This window comes from Mustelus asterias, chromosome 10 (genome assembly GCF_964213995.1).
Source record: "Mustelus asterias chromosome 10, sMusAst1.hap1.1, whole genome shotgun sequence".
Classification (NCBI taxonomy): Eukaryota; Metazoa; Chordata; class Chondrichthyes; order Carcharhiniformes; family Triakidae; genus Mustelus; species Mustelus asterias.
Window position 1 is genome coordinate 2,194,990 of NC_135810.1, and position 23,379 is coordinate 2,218,368.

Genomic DNA, 23,379 nt, shown 5'->3' on the forward strand with positions numbered 1-23,379 from the left:
AGTATAAAGTGCAGTGCACAATTTTATTTTAGGCAAAAAGATTCTATTAATTTCACTGATTCATGTATAAGGGGCCATAAATTCAACAACAATCTCACATTCATACAACAACTTTAATGGAGGAAGGCACTTCACAGAAGTGTCAGCAAGCACAAAACTAAGAGTTAAAGTTTATTTATTAGTGTCACAAGTAGACTTACATTGACACTGCAATGAAGTTACTGTGAAAATCCCCTAGTTGCCACACTCTAGCACTGTTCGGGTACTCTGAGGGAGAATTTAGCATGGCCAATGCACCTAACCAGCACGTCTTTCAGACTGTGGGAGGAAACCGGAGCACCTGGAGGGAAACCCAGGTAGACACAGGGAGAACGTGCAGACTCCGCACGTGAGTGGTCCAAGCCGTGAATCGTACCCGGGTCCCTGGCGCTCTGAGGCAGCAGCGCTAACCACTGTGCCACCATGCCACAAGATGGAGATAATAGGAGGATTGACTATAAGCTTGGTTTAAGGGATAGATTATTAGATGGGTTTTAAAGCAGGAGAAGGAGCTGGAGGGGGTCAGGGAAGGAATTCCGTTGCTTGGGACTCTGGCAGCTGAATACACAGCTTTTAGTGCTGAAGCAATTAAACCTGGGGATGCAGCAGAGAGCAGAAGCACAGAGGTGTCAGGTGGTTGCGTGGCTGGAGGAGGTGACAGAGGCAGGGAGGGGTGGGGACATGGGTGTTGAGAATGTGAAATGTGAGTTGGTGCACCGGGAGGTAAATTGATGGATGAACAAGGATAGGTGCAAGTTAGCAGAGTTTCAAATGCTTATTGAGGGTTATCCCAACGAGGATAAAAAGTTCACAGAATACTTTATCAGAAGTTCATTTTATAAGAAATTCATTAGAACACCTTGCAAAAGGCAATCAGATAACTTTGAACAGAATGCACAAAGATACAGAGACAGGAAAATGGGCACGGCGAAATACAAAGTAGAGGTGATCTTTAAACTTGATTCAGGATTCAGAAAATGCTGCACGAAGTAGAACATTTATTCAAATCGCTTTTCCTCCTGAAGATTAAAAAAAAAATCCCTCCCACTTCTGCATTCTGATTTCACCAAAGGCACACAGCAGACAGTGTGGGCACACGGAAAGTACTGCGCAGTTTACCAGGAAGAACATACAGCAAGAGAAACTGATGAACTCATCGGGGAATGCACTATAACCTTCTGGACCAGTGAGGGAGGTGAAGGAGGTGAAATAAAAGGCTGGTAGACATTTCAAAACCAGGGGCCATAAACATAATCAACAATAAACCGACTAGAGATATCAGGAGAAACTTTATTACCCAGAGAATGGTGAGAATATAGAACTCACTATCACATGGCATGGCTGAGAAAAATAGCATCAGTTCACTTAAGGGGAAGTCAGATAAATACATGAGGGAGCAAGTAGTAGAAAGACATTAGCAGGGTAAATATGTGGGGTTACGGGGATAGGGCCTGGGTGGGATTGTGGTCGGTGCAGACTCGAAGGGCCGAATGGCCTCCTTCTGCACTGCAGTGATTTTATGATTCTATGAAATGCTGATAGGGTGAGAGGAAGTAGGGTGGGAGGAGGGTGAGAGGAGCATAAAGACTACCATGGACCTGATGGACTGAATGGCCTGTTTCTATGCTTTATATTTTATCTAATCCTGAATGCCTACAGCATAGGAAGCCATTTGGCCCATCATTTCAGTCCTTGCTCTTTGTGTGGACAATCCAAATTAATTGACCTGCCCTGCATTGTCCACACAAAACTACTTTTCCCCTCTGCTTCAAATATATCATCCTTCTCCTGCTTGCTAAATATTAGATGATTTGACTGGTAGCACCAAGACAAAAGATGATAACATGCCACCCTGTGGGGTTTGAACAATGTGACTAATCACATTGCTTTACAATACATAACATCCCTCCCCCTTTGCTTTAGTAGTACGACAACAAACTTCTAAACATTAATGATTACTCACTGTGAACACCAGCTACATCGCCAAGTATTATCTACATATGTATAACTAATATCATATAAATCATATAAACCCTACAGTGCAGAAACAGGCCATTCGGCCCATCAAGTCTGCACCGACCACAATCCCACCCAGGCCCTATCCCCACATCCCTACACATCCACCTGCTAATCCCTCTAACCTACACATCTCAGGACACTAAGGGGCAATTTTAGCATGGCCAATCAACCTAACCCGCACATCTTTGGACTGTGGGAGGAAACCGGAGCACCCAGAGAAAACCCACGCAGACACGAGGAGAATGTGCAAACTCCACACAGACAGTGACCCAAGCCGGGAATCGAACCCAGGTCCCTGGAGCTGTGAAGCAGCAGCGCTAACCACTGTGCTACCGTGCCGCCCCTATGATGAAATATATGAGTTTTTTTGGTGGACTTTGATTTCGTTTTGGTAAGATACAATAGGTAAGATCAGTAGCCTGATCCTCACGAGTACCAGGTTCTTCACCATGTGAAGTTACTATGTTGTCAGCTTCCAGAGAGGCTGGTTGCTCGACTGGAGTAGAACCTGAACTTGGTTCTGTAGTAATCCTTGGTTCAGGAATTTCACAATCTTGGGTATCTGACACAAGCCTTTCTGATACTGTCCCCGTGAATTCACCTTTTGAAGTGAGGATTTGACTTGTGCATCGCCACTAGATTCTCTCATCACCAAGTTGCACTGTAGTCAGAATGGTTGCAGGTAACCACTTCTCACTTGTAGAGCAATTTCTTGCTGAAACTCTTTCTCCTTGTGTAAAACTCCTCAGTTTGATGTTTGTTGAGAAAGTTGTTGACTTTCCTGGATAGCAAACCTTCACCTTTTGACACTTTGATGGCACCTTTCAGTGACTGTGTTAACCTCCCCGCCAACCCGTTAGTGGATGGTTGATTTGCGGCAGTCCTTATGTGTTCTGTACCACTGTTCTTAAATTAATCCACAAATTCCTGGGATGTGAGTTGTGTCCCATTATTGACCAGTTGTTCAGGCCGTCCAAATCTTGTGAACAACGCATCCAACTCCTCTACGGTTCTTTCCGTCGTGGTGGATTTCATCATCCTGACATTGGGCCACTAGGCCAAGAAACATGTAGTCTTCAATGGGTCCTGCATAGTCGATATGTATCCTCTGCCAGGTTGTTTTGGCCAATCCCACGGGTGAAGTGGTTGTACAGGTGGAATACTCCATATTCTAATGCATGACTGGCATTGCCCCACCTTTTCTTCCATATGTGATTCAAGTACCGGGCACCAAAAAATAGCTTCATGCAAGCTCTTTCGTCCACACTACCCATGGATGATCTTTGTGCAGTTTATCCAAGATTCAGCTTCGTAAGTATGGAGGGATGATCATCCTGATCCCCCATAGCAATACTCTACTTTGGGCAGTTAATTTAAGTTCCTTCAATATATAAGGTCCGAATTCAGGATTCTTCTTTTGTTTGTCCAATGATGTTTCTCTTAAAACCATGTCCATGATCCTACCCGTTACTGGGTCATTCCTCATGTGCCTTTGCACCTGAGACGATCATATTTGGACATTCTCCACCTGGGAGAAATATAATATGCTAATGTAGCTGTTTTGTGATTTGGTTTTGTCCTGAAATGGCAATCTCGATAAGACATCTGTGTTGGCATGCTGTCCTGATCTCTGATACTTGGTTTCATAATTATGCGGTTAATATCATCGTCCATCTTTATGGATGACTCACGGCTAACGATGGAATTAAAGTAAAGATGGGTTGAAGTAGAGCAATACCACAGATTGCTTGACCACATTTCCTTTGTATTCACTTTCATAATCCTTTGCCCAATTCCATTGTTGGTCAGCACACAATAAAGTATGAAGTGGCTTTAATAGTGTTGCGAGGTTTGGGATGAACCTCCCGTAATAATTACCATGACACGTTCTCTGGTTTTGACGCATCTCGGATCACTGTCATTTTTGCAGGTTCTTTTTGGGGGCCATCCTTGCCGATTACATGACCTAGATAACCGATGGATGATTTGAAAAATTCACATTTTTCTTTCTTCACACGGAGGGTGTACTTCTCTAGGCACTCCAGTCTTCCCTTTAAGCTTTGTAAATGTTCCTGTTTAATTTTGTCTGTGATTAGAATGTCGCCCACACTGTTGAAGCCACTTAAGATTTGGTCCATTGATTTCTGGAATATGGTTGGTGCCAATGTTATAATGAACGGTGGGCGCTCATATCAGAACAACCCCTTGTGGGTAACAATCATTAGCAGTGCTTGTGGCACTCCCTCATCTGGAGTTATGCTTGGGACGAGTCTATCATGCTGAACTGCTGCTCACCAGCCAGTCCTGCGAATAAGTGCTCAATTAATGACACGGGGTATCGGTCAACACATAGTATTGGATTTAAGTCCTTGCAGATACATACAGAACCATTAGATTTAATAACTGGAAAGATTGGTGTTACCCAATCACGGGTTCAATCACTCCATTCTTGACTAAATTTCCTCATTCCATTTCTATCTTCAGTTTAATTGCATAAGGCACAGTTCTTGCTTGAAGCATCTGGAGTTGCTATCAGGTTTGATCTCAAGCTTTTCTCCCACCCCAGTCATGGATCCCAGGATATTCTCAAACACCTTCCTAAAGTTCTCCAGTTTTGGTAGGATGACCTTGCTGTCAACCAATTGGTTAATTGCTCCCCAGTTTAGCCTGATGTTGCGTAACCATGCTTTTCCAAAGAGTGCAGGAAAATTTCCTGTTAGTATGTACTGAATGTATTGCCCGAAAGAGCAGTGGAAGCAGTTTCAATAACATTCAGAAGGGAACTGGATAAATGCTTGAAAAGCAAAAATTTTGCTAGATAATAGGGAACAGCAGGGCAGTGAGACTAGCTGGAAAACTCCCTCAAAGAACCCATGCAGGCGTAACGGGCCAAATAGTCTCCTACTATACTGTAAGATTCCATGAAGCATGATAGAAGGAAGGGAACAAAATGACAAAGAAAGTTAATGGCCAATTAAAACCCGCAAGCGCCATGTATCACAAATCCCAAGCATTTTTAACTTTGAGTCCCAACACTGTCACACTAAACTTAGCTTCCAACTGTGTGAAGCAGCAGCATCTGCAAAGCTCATACTGAGATACATCTTGGGGTCATGGGTCTAGGGTTTAAGGGATTTTGTGGCAAGGCAGGAAGATAGATTACAAATCATCTATCATCTAAATGGATCATGGGGAGCTGCTTGGTCTACTCCTGTTAACTATGCATTGGGCAGCTTTATAAGCAGGCCAGCTACACTGAACTTCACAATTCAGAATACTCAGTGTGCGTGTGTCAGAGCGCTTGCACGAGAGAGCGCTTGCACGAGACAGTGTGTTTGCACGAGAGAGTGCACAAGACTGCACGAGAGAGGGTGCTTGCATGAGAGAGCGTGTTTGCACGAGAGAGCGTGTTTGCACGAGAGAGCGCTTGCACGAGAGAGCGCTTGCACGAGAGAGAGCGCTTGCACGAGAGAGAGCGCTTGCACGAGAGAGAGCGCTTGCACGAGAGAGAGCGCTTGCACGAGAGAGCGCTTGCACGAGAGAGAGCGCTTGCACGAGAGAGAGCGTTTGCACGAGAGAGAGCGCTTGCACGAGAGAGAGCGCTTGCACGAGAGAGAGCGCTTGCACGAGAGTGCACAAGACTGTTTGCATGAGAGAGGGTGCTTGCACGAGAGTGTTTGCATGTGTGCGTATATCGAGAGAGTTGGGAAATTCCAATGGCATATTATGGAACCCGGGAACTTTGGGATTTCCCTGTCCATTGCACTCTTTGATCAGGCAATAAAGCTTTATGTGATGCTTTTCAATTTAAAACTCAACACAATAGCCCTTTTAATTCACATTAATCATTCATTTCTTAAGCACGTGTCTCTAATGCTTAAAAGAAAGAATTGCATTTATATAAAACTTTTCACAATCTCGGGTTGTCCCAGATGATTCACAGGAATGAGTACTTTTTGTGAGCATAGTCACTGTTTTAGTGGGGGAAACACAGCAACCAATTTGTGCACAGCAAGCTCCCACAAAAAAACAACAAAATAATGAGCAGATAATCTGTTTTAATAACTTTGATTGAGGGATACAAACCCTGATTTTGTGTAACCACGTTTTTCCAAAGACTGCAGGACATCAGGAAGAACTCCACCGCTCTTCTTCACAATAGAGTGACAGGATCTGTTATGAGAGGGTCGATAGGGCCCTCGGTTTACTCACCTTTCTGAAAAATAGCACCTTTGAGAATACACGATGCTGAGAATACACAACATTGTGGGCCGAAGGGCCTGTTCTATGCTGTACTGTTCTATGTTCTATGTTAATACTCCCTCAGCACCGGTACTGGGAGTGTCAGCCTGGATTTTGCGCTGAAGTCACTGGTGTGGGCCCTGTGACTCAGAGACAGTTGTGCTACCAGAGGCACGGCTGACAATGCAGCTGCTTAACTCAAATTATTGAGTAATTCAATTTATTTTTATTGTAAATAATGGATCAGTAGACTGCAACTAACATCGATGTTTAAAAGGTCCACTGGGGTCAGACATTTCTGCTTTCAAATAAATCGGATCATGATCCAAATGCAATCTTCCAATCAACAGAAAGTCAGCGAGCAATTTTTCAGCATTATTCTGGGCACTGTTTGATCAATGATTTTCTTTCTCTTTGAAGCATTTGAACCCTGACCTTACAAAAACATCTTCAGCTATTCTAACCCATTACTCTCCTCACCTCCCAAGGCTGGAAAATTCCACTGGCTAGTTTACCTGAAACAAATTAATGTTCAGCTTTGGTGAGGTGAATAAAAAAACAAAGCAACTTGCTTTTACCTCTCCATTGCTAACTATAAAAGGGAACAGTGTCAGGCCATCTCCCACAAGAGGCAGGTTCATTCCAAAAAGACAGAACTCCCTCTTCCATATCTATTAAATTTCACTGAATGACACACTTTTCCACCGTTTTTTCTTTTAAATATTAAAACAGTATTTGGAGAGACTGCAGGCATTGGCACTGTTTTCCTTAGAGTAGAGGAGGTTAGGGGGAGATTTGATGTATGTTTTCAAAATAATGCAGAATAAATAAGGACACAATTTACACTGGCAGAAGGGTCGATAACGAGAGGGCAGAGATTTAAGGTAATTTGCAAAGAGCCAAAAAAGAAATGAAGGTAATTTTTTTTGGAATGCGGCGTGTTGCAATGATGTGCGCTGCCTGAAAGAATGGTGGGTGATTAAAAAGGGAAATGGATAAATATATGAAAAGGAAAATATCTTTCATTGCGGGGAAAGATAAAGTGGGACTAATTGATAGCTTTCAGTGAGCTGTCACGGGCATGATGGGCTGAATAGTCTCCTTCTGTGCTGTATGATCCTATGACAGCCCTCTATTGATTTATTCTATCTGGTAATTTAATTTACTTTAATTGGAAGATATTGAGGTGGTGAAAGGTATGATTTAAATGCAAGATCAATCTTCCTTGAGAAAGACGTACATTGGTTCTCTTTTGATTAACCAGTGTTCAGTACAAAGCCTAAAAAACAGGTCTTCAAATTTAATACTTCCTCTCTTGTTGTACAAGACAGAATGTGAAATGTTCTGTGAATCACATTCTGGGAAGACAGTACTTTAGATCATTCTCCCTTCACACATGAAACTGAAAATTTCACCTTTTGCATCAACTGTTGCAATCGTGTCTGACAGCTTTGCTACAGCTCTTCTTCCCATTGATTCTGCTTTCACTTCTTCATTTGAACCTCATCAGTTTGTTTTCCACTTTTTTCTGGCTCCATTGTGTTCTGCAATATTTTTTTCCTGATTACTGTTATGCTACAGTAACAAGTCCTTTGTGCAACTAATCTACGTGAATCAGTAATGTAGGTCACAGACTTACGTTACAAGGTAGGCACCATAAAACCGCAGTGATCCGAGAATGTGCACTTCCTGAGAACTTTAAATTGCAGAGTAAAATGGTGAAAAAGTTTCAAACTCTAGTTGCAATGCAGACAAACCACATCCCGTCAAAAATTGCATATTATCCTAAGGCAATATTACACATCTGATTGAGAATATTAGACCAGAAATGAGCAATTTAGCATGTGTTAAAGAAAATGACTACAACCAGGTTTGAGACCCATGTGCACAAGAAATTGCAAACTGTGAACAGCACAAAGGGGTTCTAGATCATTAAAAAGATATCTGTATCCATAGAACTGAAAATGCACCCAGGTTTATGAATTTTTCAAAGAAGAGTAGGAGAGTTCATCCCAAGTGTCACTTGGTCCCAAGTGGAATACGTCCCAGTGTGCTGGCTAATATTGGTCCTTCAGTTAACAAATGACCTGGGCATCATCACATTCATGAGCAAATTGGTTGTCATGTTTCCTGCATTACAATAGCGACTACACCTATTTACCTTCCTAATGACCTTGCGACATTTGAGGTGTGTGGCTGCTTTTAGCCGTCCTGAGGTCAGGGGGAAGGTGCAGTATTGACGCAAGTCACTCATTCTATTAACTGACTTCTCGAAGTGTGTCCAGTGCCATGATTTGTACAAGCAACAGGTTGGGACTGAGCTTTGGACCGTACTGAAACAGCCAAACGCCAAGGCAGTAAAGCTGGCCGTTGTTTTCACTGTAAAAGTATGTTCCCCTCCAGGATGAGATGCCTGACCACAATAGAAACATACCAATAGGATGGACCCAAAGCTCAGTATGCGCTACCTTCAGCTTAGAAGGTCGGGCGGTGATTTAAAATGACAAAAGGCAAACTATTTCTTCCAGTGGGAGAATCCATGAAATAAAACATATAACTAAAATGAACAGAGGGTAGTGGAAATCCAGAACTTTTCCTCTTCTAATATCCTGAGATCAAGATTTTTATTAGGGAAAGTGGAGCAGGCTCAAAGGGCTAAATGATCTGCTCCTAATTTGTATGTTCATATGTAAGGAATATTAAAGGTGTGAAAATGGGGATGAGGTACAGATCCACCATGGAGTTGAACTGGAGTAACTTTGATGGACTGAATGGTTGACTTCTGTAACTATCTTAGATGTGTCTAATAGTTTGATAGTGCCACCCACTGGTGGTCAGTAGTATGGCAGCCATTTGTACAGTCACCTGAACATTTAATAATAACTAAGAGATGCAAACATGCAAATTAGGAGCCCCTCATGCTGCTCCATCATTCAATAATATCATGGCTGACCTGATTGTAACCGTAACTCCGCATTTCCACCTACTCCAATGACCTTTCACCTCCTGGCTTATCAAGAATCTATCTCACTTTACCTTAAAAATATTCAAAGACTCTGTTTCCACTGCCTTTTGAGAATGAGAGTTCCAGAGACTCCCCACCCTCAGAGAAGATAATTATCCTCACCTCTGTCTGAAATAGGTGACCTCTTATTTTTAAACAGTGACCCTTCTAGATTTTCCCACAAGAGAAAACATTCTCTGCACATCCACCCTGTCCAGAGCCCTCAGGATCTTATGGGCGGAGTTTTACGGCCGCTTTACGCCCGTTTTGCGGCGGGAAAATGTTGTAAAATCGGGCGTAAAGCGGCTAGTGCGAATGGTGCCGGTTTTCGCACCTGTCTTACAACAATTTCCGGCGTGGTAAACCTCCTGCTGTAAATAGGCGAGAGGCTAATTCATTTATTTAAATTTACATATATGTTAATTTCAACGTGTTTAGTGAGCCCGGCACTCAACCGTCCGGTCTCACTTGCCTTTATGGCCTCACCAGGAGAGGTTCTCTCTGGCGAGGAAAACACCTGCTCCCCATGTTCGGAAAACAGTCGTGTTGGCCTTGCCGGTGGTACCGGAAGCCACTGAAGCCCCCCCCGGGGAGGCCAAGAGCAAGGGGGGTGTCCCATGGACAGTGCCAGACTGGCACCTTGGCAATGGCCACTGGGCACCTGGGTAATGCTAGTTTGGCACCTGGGCAATGCACACCGGGCAGTGCCAGGGGACGGGGCCAACGGAGAACCTTTTTAGTTAACCACATGACAGATGTTAACAGATCCTCGCGTATTTAAAATAACTTTGCAGTTTAAGTTGTATTTTACTCTAATATTATACAAAAACGTCCCTTGTTACAAATGAATATCATCATATATGGAAACAATTTGTAAGAATGACAGTAATGATCCATGGGTAACCACATCTTGGTGGGTTCTTGGAATTTTTACTTATTGGAATGTACCTATTCTGTGTATTCTGAAATATCCCCTTAAATATCTGCCACTGCATCTCTATTGACTTATCCCTTAACCTCATTTGCCAGTTCACAGCAAGGGTAAGTGCCTGTGAAAAGTAAGATGAACTCACCCAGTATCTGCAGAGTAAGTCGGAGCTGGATGCAACAACAGAGTTTCAATGGATCAATCATTCAAGGCACTTTGATCAATACAGATTCACAGCAAGGTAGAAACCCACCCAAAGATCACTACTGTCATTCTTACAAATTGCTTTCATATATGATGATATTCATTCGTAACAAGGCACATTCTTGTAAAATATCATTGAGTAAAATGCAACTTAAACTAGCAAAGTTATTTTAAATACTCGAGGATCTGCTCATGGGAGATTTCAGGATATTTGCTTTCTCTGAAGACATGTAGCCTTACAGAAATCATCGACGAGCCCCACATACTGCAACACAATGCGCTTCACACATATACATTAGCTTGACAAACTTCTCCTCTGTTCAGTAGCAAAGAGTAAAACATTCACGACAATGGGGCGGCATGGGTGGCACAGTGGTTAGCGCTGCTGCCTCACAGCGCCAGGGACCCGGGGCGGCATGGTGACACAGTGGTTAGCGCTGCTGCCTCACAGCGCCAGGGACCCGGGGCGGCATGGTGACACAGTGGTTAGCGCTGCTGCCTCACAGCGCCAGGGACCCGGGTTCGATTTCCAGCTCTGTCTGTGCGGAGTCAGCACGTTCTCCCCATGTCTGCGTGGGTTTCCCCTGGGTGCTCCAGTTTCCTCCCACAGTTCAAAAGGCGTGCTGGTTAGGTGCACTGGCCATGCTAAATTCTCCCTCAGTGTACCCGAACAGGCGCCGGAGTGTGGTGACTAGGGGATTTTCACAGTAACTTCTTTACAGTGTTAATGTAAGCCTACTTGTGATACTTAAACTTAATCAATAAAGCACACACAGTCAGTTTTTCCTCTTAGCATTTTACCAACAAATGAATAAAAAGATGGAAAGTTCTCAAGCAGATGCTGTGTGAACATTAGTATTGAGACCATAGTCGCAACTCACTGTTCACTGACTCACATATCAAAAATGCTGTTGGCAATATCTGGATTTCCAAATGACCTCATGTAGCTAGTGGCTGCTGTACTCAGCATCACTATTTTCAGGAGGTTTTTTTATTCATTTGTGGGACATGGGTGTCGCTGGCTGGCCAGCATTTACTGCCCATCCCTAGTTGCCCTTGGGCAGTTGAGAGTCAACCACATTGCTCTCGCTCTGGAGTCACAGGCAGGCCAGACTGGGTAAGGACGGCAGATTTCCTTCCCTAAAGGACACTAGTGAACGAGATGGACTTTTCCGACAATCGACAATGGTTTCATGGTCATCAGTAGATTCTTAATTCCAAATATTTTTTTATTGAACTCAAATTCCACCACCTGCCATGGCGGGATTTGAACCTGGGTCCCCAGAACTTTAGCTGAGTTTCTGGATTAACAGTCTTGCGGTAATACCATCGCCTCTCCAGGAGATACCCTATGTGAGTTGGGGGATACAATGTTGTATTCAACACTGAATACACTCTCCCCCTTCTCATTCAGTATTTCTAATTAGGAAGCTTGAATGCAATGGCGTTTTCCTTTGCTCTATAATATTCTAATTAACATATAACAGACAGCATCAAAGCAAGGGCAGACTATAGCCAAACAGATTATTGGAAATTCCTCTTGGTCAGTGGGAACACAACCAGAATAACTGTGTGATCCAAGTGTATGGCAGCAGCACCATGACTTTCTGTCGCAGCTTTTACCTTGTAGCGGGAATGTTGGAAGAGTCATGGAACTAGTAAAATGTGATTTTTAAACACTTCATTCATGGGGCGTGGGTGTCGCTGACAGGACCAGCATTTACTGCTCATTCCGAAATGCCTTCAAGCAGGTGGTGGTGAGCTGTTTTTTTACACTGCAGCAGCCCATGTGTGGCACCGAAGGGCTTGCCCAGAGTTTGATCCATCAACGGTGAAGGAAGGACAATATAGTTCCAAGTCAAGACTTGGATGGGAACTTGACTCGATTGATAAGGAAATCGGAAAGTGTAAATCTAGCTGCTGAATTTGCTATCGAACCACAGGGAGTTATAACACTGTTTATTCTGTCTATTCCTTTTGATCTGAATCTGTCAGAGCTCAGCTTTATGGAGAGTGTTAGACAATCAGGAGATTCAGTAAACAAAAATGCCTTCTGCTGCCTCTCCCTAACTCTGGCATATCCGACATAAGCCTCTCTTCCTCTCTCTCTCCTCCTTTAAGGCACTACTGAAAACCTACCTCACTAACCAAGCTTTTGGTCATCTACTCTAATATCTCCTTGTGTTTCAGTGTGTTTGGTAACACACCTGTTGAATGCCCTCTGAATTGCCACTATGTTAAAGGTGCTATATAAGTGCATGTTGTTGTATTGTTCAAAGGTATGACTTTTTCAAAGAGAACCTGGTCCCTTCCCCTGAGGTTCTGCTGTAAATAAAAGCTGCTGCAGGGTACTGGCCTTGCTGACAGAGCCTACCTCTTCTTCTTGCTGACGATCATGTCCATCGTCTGCAGTAATCGTCGCTCTAGTGCAAGGATGTCACTGTCGGTCACATTCCTTGAAACGGGGGACAAGAGGAAAGAGTGAATGCATGTTAGAAAATCAAATATACGTCAAAATCAGATCGAAACAGCTCTCAACATGCTTTGTCCCACACAGTAGCAAGAACCCATGGTTGTGGAAGAGAAGAGTGGTGAGCCTGTGGAATTCATTACCACAGGAAGTAGTTGATGCCAAAACATTGAATGTATTCAAGAGGCGGCTGGATATAGCACTTGGGGCGAATAGGATCAAAGGTTATGGGGAGAAAGCAGGATCAGCCTATTGAGTTGGATGATCAGCCATGATCATAATGAATGGCAGAGCAGGCTCGAAGGGCCGAATGGCCTCCTCCTGCTCCGATCTTCTATGTTTCAATGTTTAGACAATACATGGGTTGAGGTTGCTCCATAAAATCTTCAGTATGGTGCATAGACCAGTCTAAAAAAATTATAACCAAGAAATCTTAGAGTGAAGGAAGAGGTTGATCATGTATATCTTTGAAATATCTATTTACTTGCTCCCACTACACCTGCTCTTTCCCCTGAGCTCTGCAGTTTCTTTTCAAGTATTTGTTCAATTTCCTTTGAAAATTATTATTGAATTTGTTTCCACTACCCATTCAGACAGAGCAATCCAGATCACAACTCGCTGTGTAAAAAAAAAATTCTTATTACAATTCTGGTCGCCATGTTATCAGAAGGATGTGATTGCACTGGAGGGGGTGCAGAGGAGATTCACCAGGATGCTGCCTGGGATGGAGCATTTAAGTTACGAAGAGAGGTTGGATAGGCTTGGAATGTTTTCGTGGGACTGAGGGGCGACCTGATCGAAGTGTACAAGATTATGAGGGCATGGATAGAGTGGATAAGGAACAGCTGTTTCCCTCAGTTGAAGGGTCAGTCACGAGGGGACATAAGATCAAGGTGAGGGGCAGGAGGTTTAGGCGGGATGTGGGGAAAAACCTTTTTCCCCCAGAGGGTGGCGATGGTCTGGAATGCGCTGCCTGGGAGGATGGTGGAGGCAGGTTGTCTCACATCCTTTAAAAAGTACCTGGATGAGCACTCGGCACATCATAACATTCAGGGCTATGGGCCAAGTGCGGGCAGATGGGATCAGGTGGGAGGTCAGGTGTTTCTAATGTGTCGGTGTGGACTCGATAGGCTTTTTCTACACTCTATGATTATGATACCCCCTGGTTCTTTTGCCAATGATTTTAATTATTTTCCTCTGATTACTGGCCCTTAAAATATAAGGTTGCTGTATTTAAAAAGAAACGGAAATTATATTTAAAGAGCAGCTGATCTGTTGCATTATGGATGTAAAAATAAACACTCTGCAAGTATAAACTTCCTCACTACTCAACTCCCAACTTGCATCTTCAACCCTCCAATTCATTTCCATTTATGCTTCTATTGTTTCTGCTCCCTCTGTCCATCAGTCTTTGTCTCTCCGCGCTCCTTCTATATACAAACTGCTCTCTCTGTCCCTCACTGTTTTATTCTGTAACACTTTAACCTCTTAAAAAACTAATAGCAAAACCCAGAGCTGTTGTAATATTCTTCATTTAATGCAAGTTGGTGATGAAGGATATTGGTTTTTCTGATCAGTACTGAATGAACAGCCCTCACCACTGACCTCAAAAAAGATGCACACAAATAATCAAGGCAGCTAATGGAATGCTGTCCTTTATATCGAGAGGATTGGAATACAAGGGTGAAGTTATGCTGCAGCTGTACAAAACCCTGCTTAGACCCCACTTGGAGTACTGAGAGCGGGTCTGGACACCACACCTTAGGAAGGATATATTGGCCTTGGAGGGAATGCTGTCTAGGTTTACAGGAACGATACCTGGACTTCAGGGATCTAATTATGAGGAAAGATTATACAAATTAGGCCTGTTTTCTCTAGAATTTAGACGGTTAAGAGTTAATCTGATCGCAGTGTTCAAGATACTGACAGGAAAAAACACGGTACATAAAGATAAACTATTTACACTGGTTGGAGATTCTAGAACTAGTGGGCATTGTCTAGATCGTTCAGGAACAAAGAACAGTACAGCACAGGAACAGGCCCTTCAGCCCATCAAGTCTGTACCGACACAGATGCCTCTCTAATCTAATATTTTCTTGCCTCTACCTGGTCCATATCCCTCTATTCGCTGCCTATTCATGTATCTATCCAGATGCCTCTTGAACGTTGTTATAGAATCTGCTTCCACCACTTCCTCCAGCAGCGCGTTCCAGGCATTCACCACCCTTTGTGTGAAAAATTTGCCCCTTACATCTCTTTTGAACTTTTCCCTCTCTCACTCTCAACCTATGCCCCCGAGTAATTGATTCTTCGATCCTGGGAAAAAGACTCTGACTATCCACTCTATCCAAGCCTGTCATAATCTTGTAAACCTCTATCGGGTCCCCCCTCATCCTCTGACGCTCCAATGAAAACAATCCAAGTTTGTTCAACCTTTCTTCATAGTCCATATCCTCCAAACCAGGCAACATCCTGGGAAATCTCTTCTGCACCCTTTCCAATGCATCAACATCCTTCAGTCACGTGGCGACCAGAATTGTACACAATACTCCAAATGCAGCCTAACCAAAGTCTGATACAGCTGCAACATGATTTTCCAATTCCTATATTCAACGCCCGACCGATGAAGGCCAGCATGCCATACACCTTCTTGACCACCTTGTCCACCTGAGTTGCCACCTTCAGGGAACTGTGGATCTGCACACCTAGATCCCTCTATATGCTAATATTTCTAAGGGCTCTACCATTTTCTGTATACTTTCCTTCGGCAGTAGACTTTCCAAATCGCATCACCTCACATTTGTCCGGGTTAAATTCCAGCTGCCATCTTTCGGCCTAGGTCTCCAGCCGATTTATACCCTGCTGTATCCTCTGACAATCCTCCTCACTATCCCCTACTCCCCCAATTTTTGTATCATCTGCAAATTTACTAATCAGACTACCTACATTTTTCTCCAAATCATTTATAAATATTACAAACAACAGAGGTCCCAGCACTGATTCTTGTGGAACGCCGCTTGTCACAGACCTCCAGTTAGAAAAGTACCCTTCCACTGCTACTCTCTGCTTTCTATGCCTAAGCCAGTTTTGTATCCATTTTACCAGCTCACCTCGGATCCCATATGACTTCACCTTCTGTATCAGCCTGCCATGGGGAACCTTATCGAAGGCTTTACTAAAATCCATGTTTACAACATCCACTGCCCTGCCCTGGTCAATTTTTCTTGTCACTTCTTCAAAGAACTCAATCGAGTTTGTGAGACACGACCTCCCCTTCACAAAACCATGCTGTCTATCGCTAATAAGCCTATTCTCTTCCAGATGTGAGTTCATCCTGTCCCCGAGAATCTTCTCCAATAATTTCCCCACCACTGATGTGAGGCTCACAGGCTGTAATTTCCCAGATTGTCTCTTCTGCCCTTCTTAAACAGAGGAACAATGTTAGCAACTCTCCAATCCTCTGGTACCTCGCCCATAGCTAAGAGGAACAATGTTAGCTACTTTTAGTTCAGGGTAAATGTTGGGAAGCACTTCTACACACAAAGGGTGTTAAGAATTTTGGAACTCTCTTCACAAATGGTAGTTGATGCTAGATCAGTTGCTATCTTTAAATCTGATAGTTAATTTTTTGTTAAGCAAAGTTACTAAGGGATATGGACCAAAGGCAGGTCTATGGAGTTAGGCCACAGATCAGCCATGATCTTATTGAATGGCGGAACAAGCTTGATGGGCCGAATGGCCTGTTCCTATGTTCCTAATTGGTTGGGTTGTGGAGCACAGACTTCCCTTACTCAGGCATCAGTTTGGTTGTTCAACACTAAATGTGATGTGGTATTCCATAAAAAGCTCAGTTACACTTGACTGAACAAGCTTTAGCATTCCCACTGGCCCTTTCACTGAGAATAAAGTGCAAATGGTTGGAAGTTCCCGAAAAGTTAGCTGATTCCTGATGATTTCATCTGTGAAGACTGCAGCAGTGAACCCTGTGGATGGGCAGGGTATATCTGTGGATGGGCAGGGTATATCTGTGGATGGGCAGGGTATATCTGTGGATGGGCAGGATATATCTGTGGATGGGCAGGATATATCTGTGGATGGGCAGGATATATCTGTGGATGGGCAGGGTATATCTGTGGATGGGCAGGGTATATCTGTGGATGGGCAGGGTATATCTGTGGATGGGCAGGGTATATCTGTGGATGGGCAGGGTATATCCCCTGTGGATGGGCAGGGTATATCCCCTGTGGATGGGCAGGGTATATCCCCTGTGGATGGGCAGGGTATATCCCCTGTGGATGGGCAGGGTATATCCCCTGTGGATGGGCAGGGTATATCCCCTGTGGATGGGCAGGGTATATCCCCTGTGGATGGGCAGGGTATATCCCCTGTGGATGGGCAGGGTATATCCCCTGTGGATGGGCAGGGTATATCCCCTGTGGATGGGCAGGGTATATCCCCTGTGGATGGGCAGGGTATATCCCCTGTGGATGGGCAGGGTATATCCCCTGTGGATGGGCAGGGTATATCCCCTGTGGATGGGCAGGATATATCCCCTGTGGATGGGCAGGGTATATCCCCTGTGGATGGGCAGGGTATATCCCCTGTGGATGGGCAAGGTATATCCCCTGTGGATGGGCAGGGTATATCCCCTGTGGATGGGCAGGGTATATCCCGTGGATGGGCAGGGTATATCCCCTGTGGATGGGCAGGGTATATCCCCTGTGGATGGGCAGGGTATATCCCCTGTGGATGGGCAGGGTATATCCCCTGTGGATGGGCAGGGTATATCCCCTGTGGATGGGCAGGGTATATCCCCTGTGGATGGGCAGGGTATATCCCCTGTGGATGGGCAGGGTATATCCCCTGTGGATGGGCAGGGTATATCCCCTGTGGATGGGCAGGGTATATCCCCTGTGGATGGGCAGGGTATATCCCCTGTGGATGGGCAGGGTATATCCCCTGTGGATGGGCAGGGTATATCCCCTGTGGATGGGCAGGGACACAGATTCCACGTTTCCGTGATTAACTGAGTTAAAGTTGCTGTCTGATTTACGCAATAATGAGTAACTGGGGTGGCACGGTGACACAGTGGTTAACACTGCAGCCTCACAGCTCCAGGGACCTGGGTTCGATTCCCAGCTTGGGTCACTATCGGTGTGGAGTTTACACGTTCTCCACATGTCTGCGTGGGTTTCCTCCGGGTTTTCCAGTTTCCTCCCACAGTCCAAAGATGTGTGGGTTAGGTTGATTGGCCATGCTTAATTGCCCCTTAGTGTCCCGGGATGGGTAGGTTAGAGGGATTGGTAGGGTAAATATGTGGAGTGACGGGGAGAGGGCCTAGATGCAGACTTGATGGGCTGAATGGCCTCCTATAGGGTTTCTATGATTTCTGAGTGTGGACAGTCCCACCATTATTACTGTCACAAATTCCACGCTACTATTTAATCATGAAGGATATTAACTGTCCAAAACTACTGGTTGCAGCTATTTCTGGTGAACAAGACCTCCAAAAGCTTATTTAAATTAGCTGAAGCATATTTCAGTATTTGTTCTTGGGGTTTGGCGACATGGATATGGCCACATTTGTCGTCCCTTGGCAGATGACAGCCTCCCTGAACAGCTCATGATCCTCCCATGATCAGGAATACCAGGATACTGATCCAGTAACCCTGAAGGCACGGTGACATATGCCCTTGTCAGAGGGCCGTGCGGCTTGAAGGGGAACCTGGAACCAGTGATCCCCCACGACATTGCTACATCGGAGTGAACCCCCTCCCCCCCGCCCCCCCAGAGTGAACCCCCTCCCCCGGAATCCCCACAGTACGGAAGGATGCCATTCGGCCCATCGAGTCTGCACCAATCCAGGCCCTAACCCTTTAACCCCACATATTTATCCCGCTAATCTGTTGATTCAGATCAGGATGAAACCGTAGCCAGGGAGGGAACACATCACCACAAAGACAGTGTTCCCTGCTGATTGGTGGTGGAGACAGGGACATTTATTGTCAAACAAGAAAGAAAGAAAATGAAAACACAGTCTGAAATTGAACATGAAGCAATGGTATCGAAAGGGAGTGACAATTTAAATGGGCATACCAACAGATAATTGTTCCTAAAATAACAATAGGGAAGTTTGAGGGTACTTTAGGGTTTTACAGTAACCAATCATCAGCTTCCTCACCTCAGAAAGTACGACATGTAGGTATAGGGGCAATTTACTGCACCAAAGCCTGACAATAATGCCATTAGTGTGACCCCAATGACCCCAACTCTGCTGATCAATTGTTCGATTGACAGAATACCTGATGGGGAGAAGCAAAGAAATCAAACACAAAATAGATTTGCATGCTAATGTCACCAGATTTCTAAAATAAACTAGTAATCGGCAATAAATTAGCTGTATAGATTTTACATTGTCTGGATAAGCACAGCAAAACCCAATAAACTGATTTCAGAAAAACCCACTAGAAAACACCAGAATGGCTTTTAAAACATATACTTAAGATCATTTTGACATCGAAGTAAAACAACAGTGCTTTAATGTTACTGACAGTATACTGCAATGTATTGAAAGAGGACAAGTGTTTACTATCAGGATTACACTCAATTTATCTGCTCAAGTTACTAATCTTAGCTGCATGACATTGGAAATAGGAGTAGGGCTCCTCAAGCCTGCCATTCAATTAGATCATGGCTGATCTTGGAGCGGCACGGTGGCACAGTGGTTAGCACTGCTATCTCACAACGCCAAGGACCCGGGTTCAATTCCTGGTTTGGGTCGCTGTCTGTGCAGAGTCTGCACGTTCTCCCTGTGTCTGCGTGGGTTTCCTCCGGGTGCTCCGGTTTCCTCCCACAGTCCGAAAGACGTGCTGATTAGGTGCACTGGCCATGCTAAATTCTCCCTCCGTGTACCCGAAAGGCTCCGGAGTGTGGCGGATTTTCACAGTAACTTCATTGTAGTGTTAATGTCAGCTTCCTTGTGACACTAATAAATAAACTTTAAACTTTCTCTCTCAACATCATTTCCCCACACTATCCCTATATCTCTCGATGTCTTTAGTCTCTAGAAATCTGTTATCTCTGTCTTGAACATGCTCAATGACTGAGCTTTCTGTGGTAGAGAATTCCAAAGATTAAAAAATTAACCCTCTGAGTTAAGAAATGCCTCCTCAACTCTGTGCTAAATGACTTGCCTCTAATTCTGATCCCTTATTATTCTGCCAGCCAAGAGAAACATCCTTTCTGCATCTATCCTGTCATTTTATATGCCTCAATGCAGTCACCCCTCATTCCTCTGAGCTCTACTTAAGAACATAAACAGTCGGAGCAGGAAAACTGGCAAACATACAAGTGGGTGGAATATTTATTATAAAAGACTGGGCTTTGGGTTAGGAACCAATGATGAGGTTTAAATAGATTTGCACCATAGCCTCTTCATTACTCCGAGCACAGTTCAATCCATCAGGTGTTTCCCCAGTACATTATCTGCGAAATTATATGTAGTAAATCATCCTCACAGAAAAGTTGGAATGGACTCACCATGTTTTGGGCTTAGGATGGGAAAAGGATCTCCAAGCTTCCAGAAAAAGTACATGAATGCCAGCCAAATGACGCATGCAAAGAGGAATCTCTTTCTCTGTACTAAAGAAAATATACAAGTTATTACCAGAGCAGCAGAGCGTGCAAGGCCATTCAACCCATCATGCCCATGCCAGCGCTTTGACAGAGCTTTCCAAATAGTCCCATTCTCATGTTCTTTCTCTATAGCCCGGCAAATCTTTCCTCTTCAAGTATTTATCCAATTACCCTTTGACAGTTTCTTATTGAATCTGCTTCCACCAATTAATGTATTCCAAATCATAACAACTCGCTATGTAAAACATTCTCTTCTTTCCACTGGTTCTTTTGTCAGTGATCTTATGTGTGTGTGTGTATTCAGGTTACTGACCTTCCTGCCAATGGAATCAGTTTATTCTTATTTGCTTGATCGAAATCCTTTATGGTTTTGAACACATTTATCAAATCTCCCCTTCACTTTCACCGCTCCAAGAACAGCCCCAAGTTCTCCAGTCTCTCAAGCAGCTGGGGTCTACAAACATGGTCACCGCCCTAGTGTAGCTAGAGATTTGCCCCCAACGAACTCTCTCATTTGTTTCTGTGCTGTACGAGTGATTTAAGTAGTCTTCACATTTTCTTTTGCATGCCGTGCATGAGTGGTAAATTGAGATGGGCTAGTGCACAGCCTGCATGGGAAGTTTTACTTGGCTGCGCAGCTTAGAGGGAACACTAAATGTCACACCTCCATTACAAATTTCAACTATACCTTTGCTTCAACTAGATATCAGCAAGGACCACAGAAAAGAACTCAGTGCAAGTCGGATCATAATATTTTTGAAGGATAAATAACATGATTATTGATGGGAAAAGGATCTCCAAGCTTGATTATTGAAAGGGGCTGTTTCTAATTTTAATTCTATGGTCAATTTCACTGTTTGACCACACATAAAAACATACATAAATATAATACATAAATAGTGCTACCAAATAAATCTGTTGCTGGTGTTGTGAGACTACTTACTATACATAAAACTGTCAACAAAAAGACAAGCAATAGCCATCATTAATTATCACAAACAAATTGTTGGCCAGGATTGAACAGAAGAAGAATCAAACATATACGGTGGGACTTTACAGCCTCGTTTGGGCGAGACCAGAAATTGCCGTCCGAGGTTAATGGAGATTTCATTTCCGTTGTCGAACCCTCGCCGCTCCGATTCTGTGGCGGGTAAGGTGGCAGAGTTCCAGCCTTAATGTTGTAAATTATCAGCTCTAATGTCCAGGCTCTGATGATGGATGAATAATAATTAGACTGTTCCAATAATATTTATTGGGATGATAATAATCGGGAAAGCTAATATTATCAGGATGAGACACCTTGGCAATTGTACCGAATTCTGAGAAATTATGACAGCACATTCTAAAGCAAAATTATAGCTCAACTCACATCAAAATATACAAATTAAATACTTTTAGTGGAAATATGCACTGTAATATTATCTTGGGAAGTGACATGGCTGCAAATACTTACAAAGTCGAATGTTGCTGACCACAAAGTAGCCAATGTAGAAAGGGACGATAAAAATAAGTGCCACAAGGGTGATATATAGATTCAACTTCCAATGAAAATACCTTGAGCTGGAAGACAATGAAAGTACGATGCGGTTAAAATTCCTGCACACCAAAATGATGGCGGCCCTAAGCAGAACGTGTCTTTACCTGATTGGTATGGCTCTGCTCCCTCTCCTAAATTCCTTCAGCTTTCTATAATGTAAACTGTCAGAGCTTGCTAACTTTTCAACCTTCTAACTTCTTTTATTTTCAGATGAATTAAATAGTTGATTTTACTCATGTTCCCGAAAGTACTTTAAGTTTTAGGAATTGTTTCACCAATTTTCTGCCGACAATTTACATCTAAAGGGTAACTACAAATAGTGATTAAAACCAAAACAGAAAACAAAATAATCAGCGACAATGTGTAGATGGAAATTTCTGTCCCGGATACGGTGAAAACTAACATAGAATCATAGAATCCCTACAGTGCAGAAGGAGGCCATTTGGCCCATCGAGTCTGCACCGACCACAATCCCACCCAGGCCCTACCGCCACATATTTGCCCGCTAATCCCTCTAACCTACGCATGCCAGGACCCTAAGGGGCAATTTTTAACCTGGCCAATCAACCTAACCCGCACATTTTTGGACTGTGGGAGGAAACCAGAGCACCCGGAGGAAACCCACGTAGACACGGGGAGAATGTGCAAACTCCACACAGACAGTGACCCGAGCCGGGAATCGAACCCGGGACCCTGGAGCTGTGAAGCAGCAGTGCTAACCACTGCGCCACCGTGCCGCCCTTAAAACTTTAAATACCTATAAAGCTGACAGATTTAGGACTCTGCTGTTATAAAATGACAAGGGCACGCATTGCAAAACCATTACTTTAAGATTACATGGGCCAAAATTAAAACAGTCAATTCAATCTTGCAGTTGACTCACAGAATACTTCAACGAAAAAACAGATAAAATTGCCAACTGAAAACTAGTTGATGACTAGGATTGGATTCTTCATATTAAAAGCTGATTCAATCTCAAATCTCACACCCAGTTTGTACATCAATTAAAATCTAGAGTTAGTTACTCTGTACAGACTTGATCTGCAACCACCAGTGCACAATGGCAGCAGTATGTACCATCTACAAGGTTCCTTTGACAGCAGCTTGCATCCCCACCAACATGACTGTGCCAAGAACAACAGATAGATGCAAGTTCCCCTCCAATCACACACTATCCTGACCTGGAACTATATCGCTGTTCCTTCACGGTCACTGGATCAAAATCCTGGAACTCCCTCCCTAGCACCATGTTGGTGAAAACACACCACATGGACTACCACAGGTTCAAAGTGGTAGATCAC

At 43.8% G+C, this 23,379-nt stretch overlaps 1 protein-coding gene across 1 annotated transcript in view; it reads right to left on the reverse strand.

The window, feature by feature from the left end:
* LOC144499496 (Golgi pH regulator) overlaps positions 1-23,379 on the reverse strand; it is a 50,747-nt gene that overhangs the window by 24,848 nt on the left and 2,520 nt on the right. Inside the window, exons 3-6 of the mRNA XM_078221502.1 lie at positions 21,995-22,101; positions 20,446-20,547; positions 19,088-19,208; positions 12,811-12,891 (exon numbers count right to left, since the gene is read on the reverse strand). Coding sequence (XP_078077628.1) covers positions 12,811-12,891; positions 19,088-19,208; positions 20,446-20,547; positions 21,995-22,101 — 411 coding nt within the window. The remainder of the gene's footprint in view (positions 1-12,810; positions 12,892-19,087; positions 19,209-20,445; positions 20,548-21,994; positions 22,102-23,379) is intronic.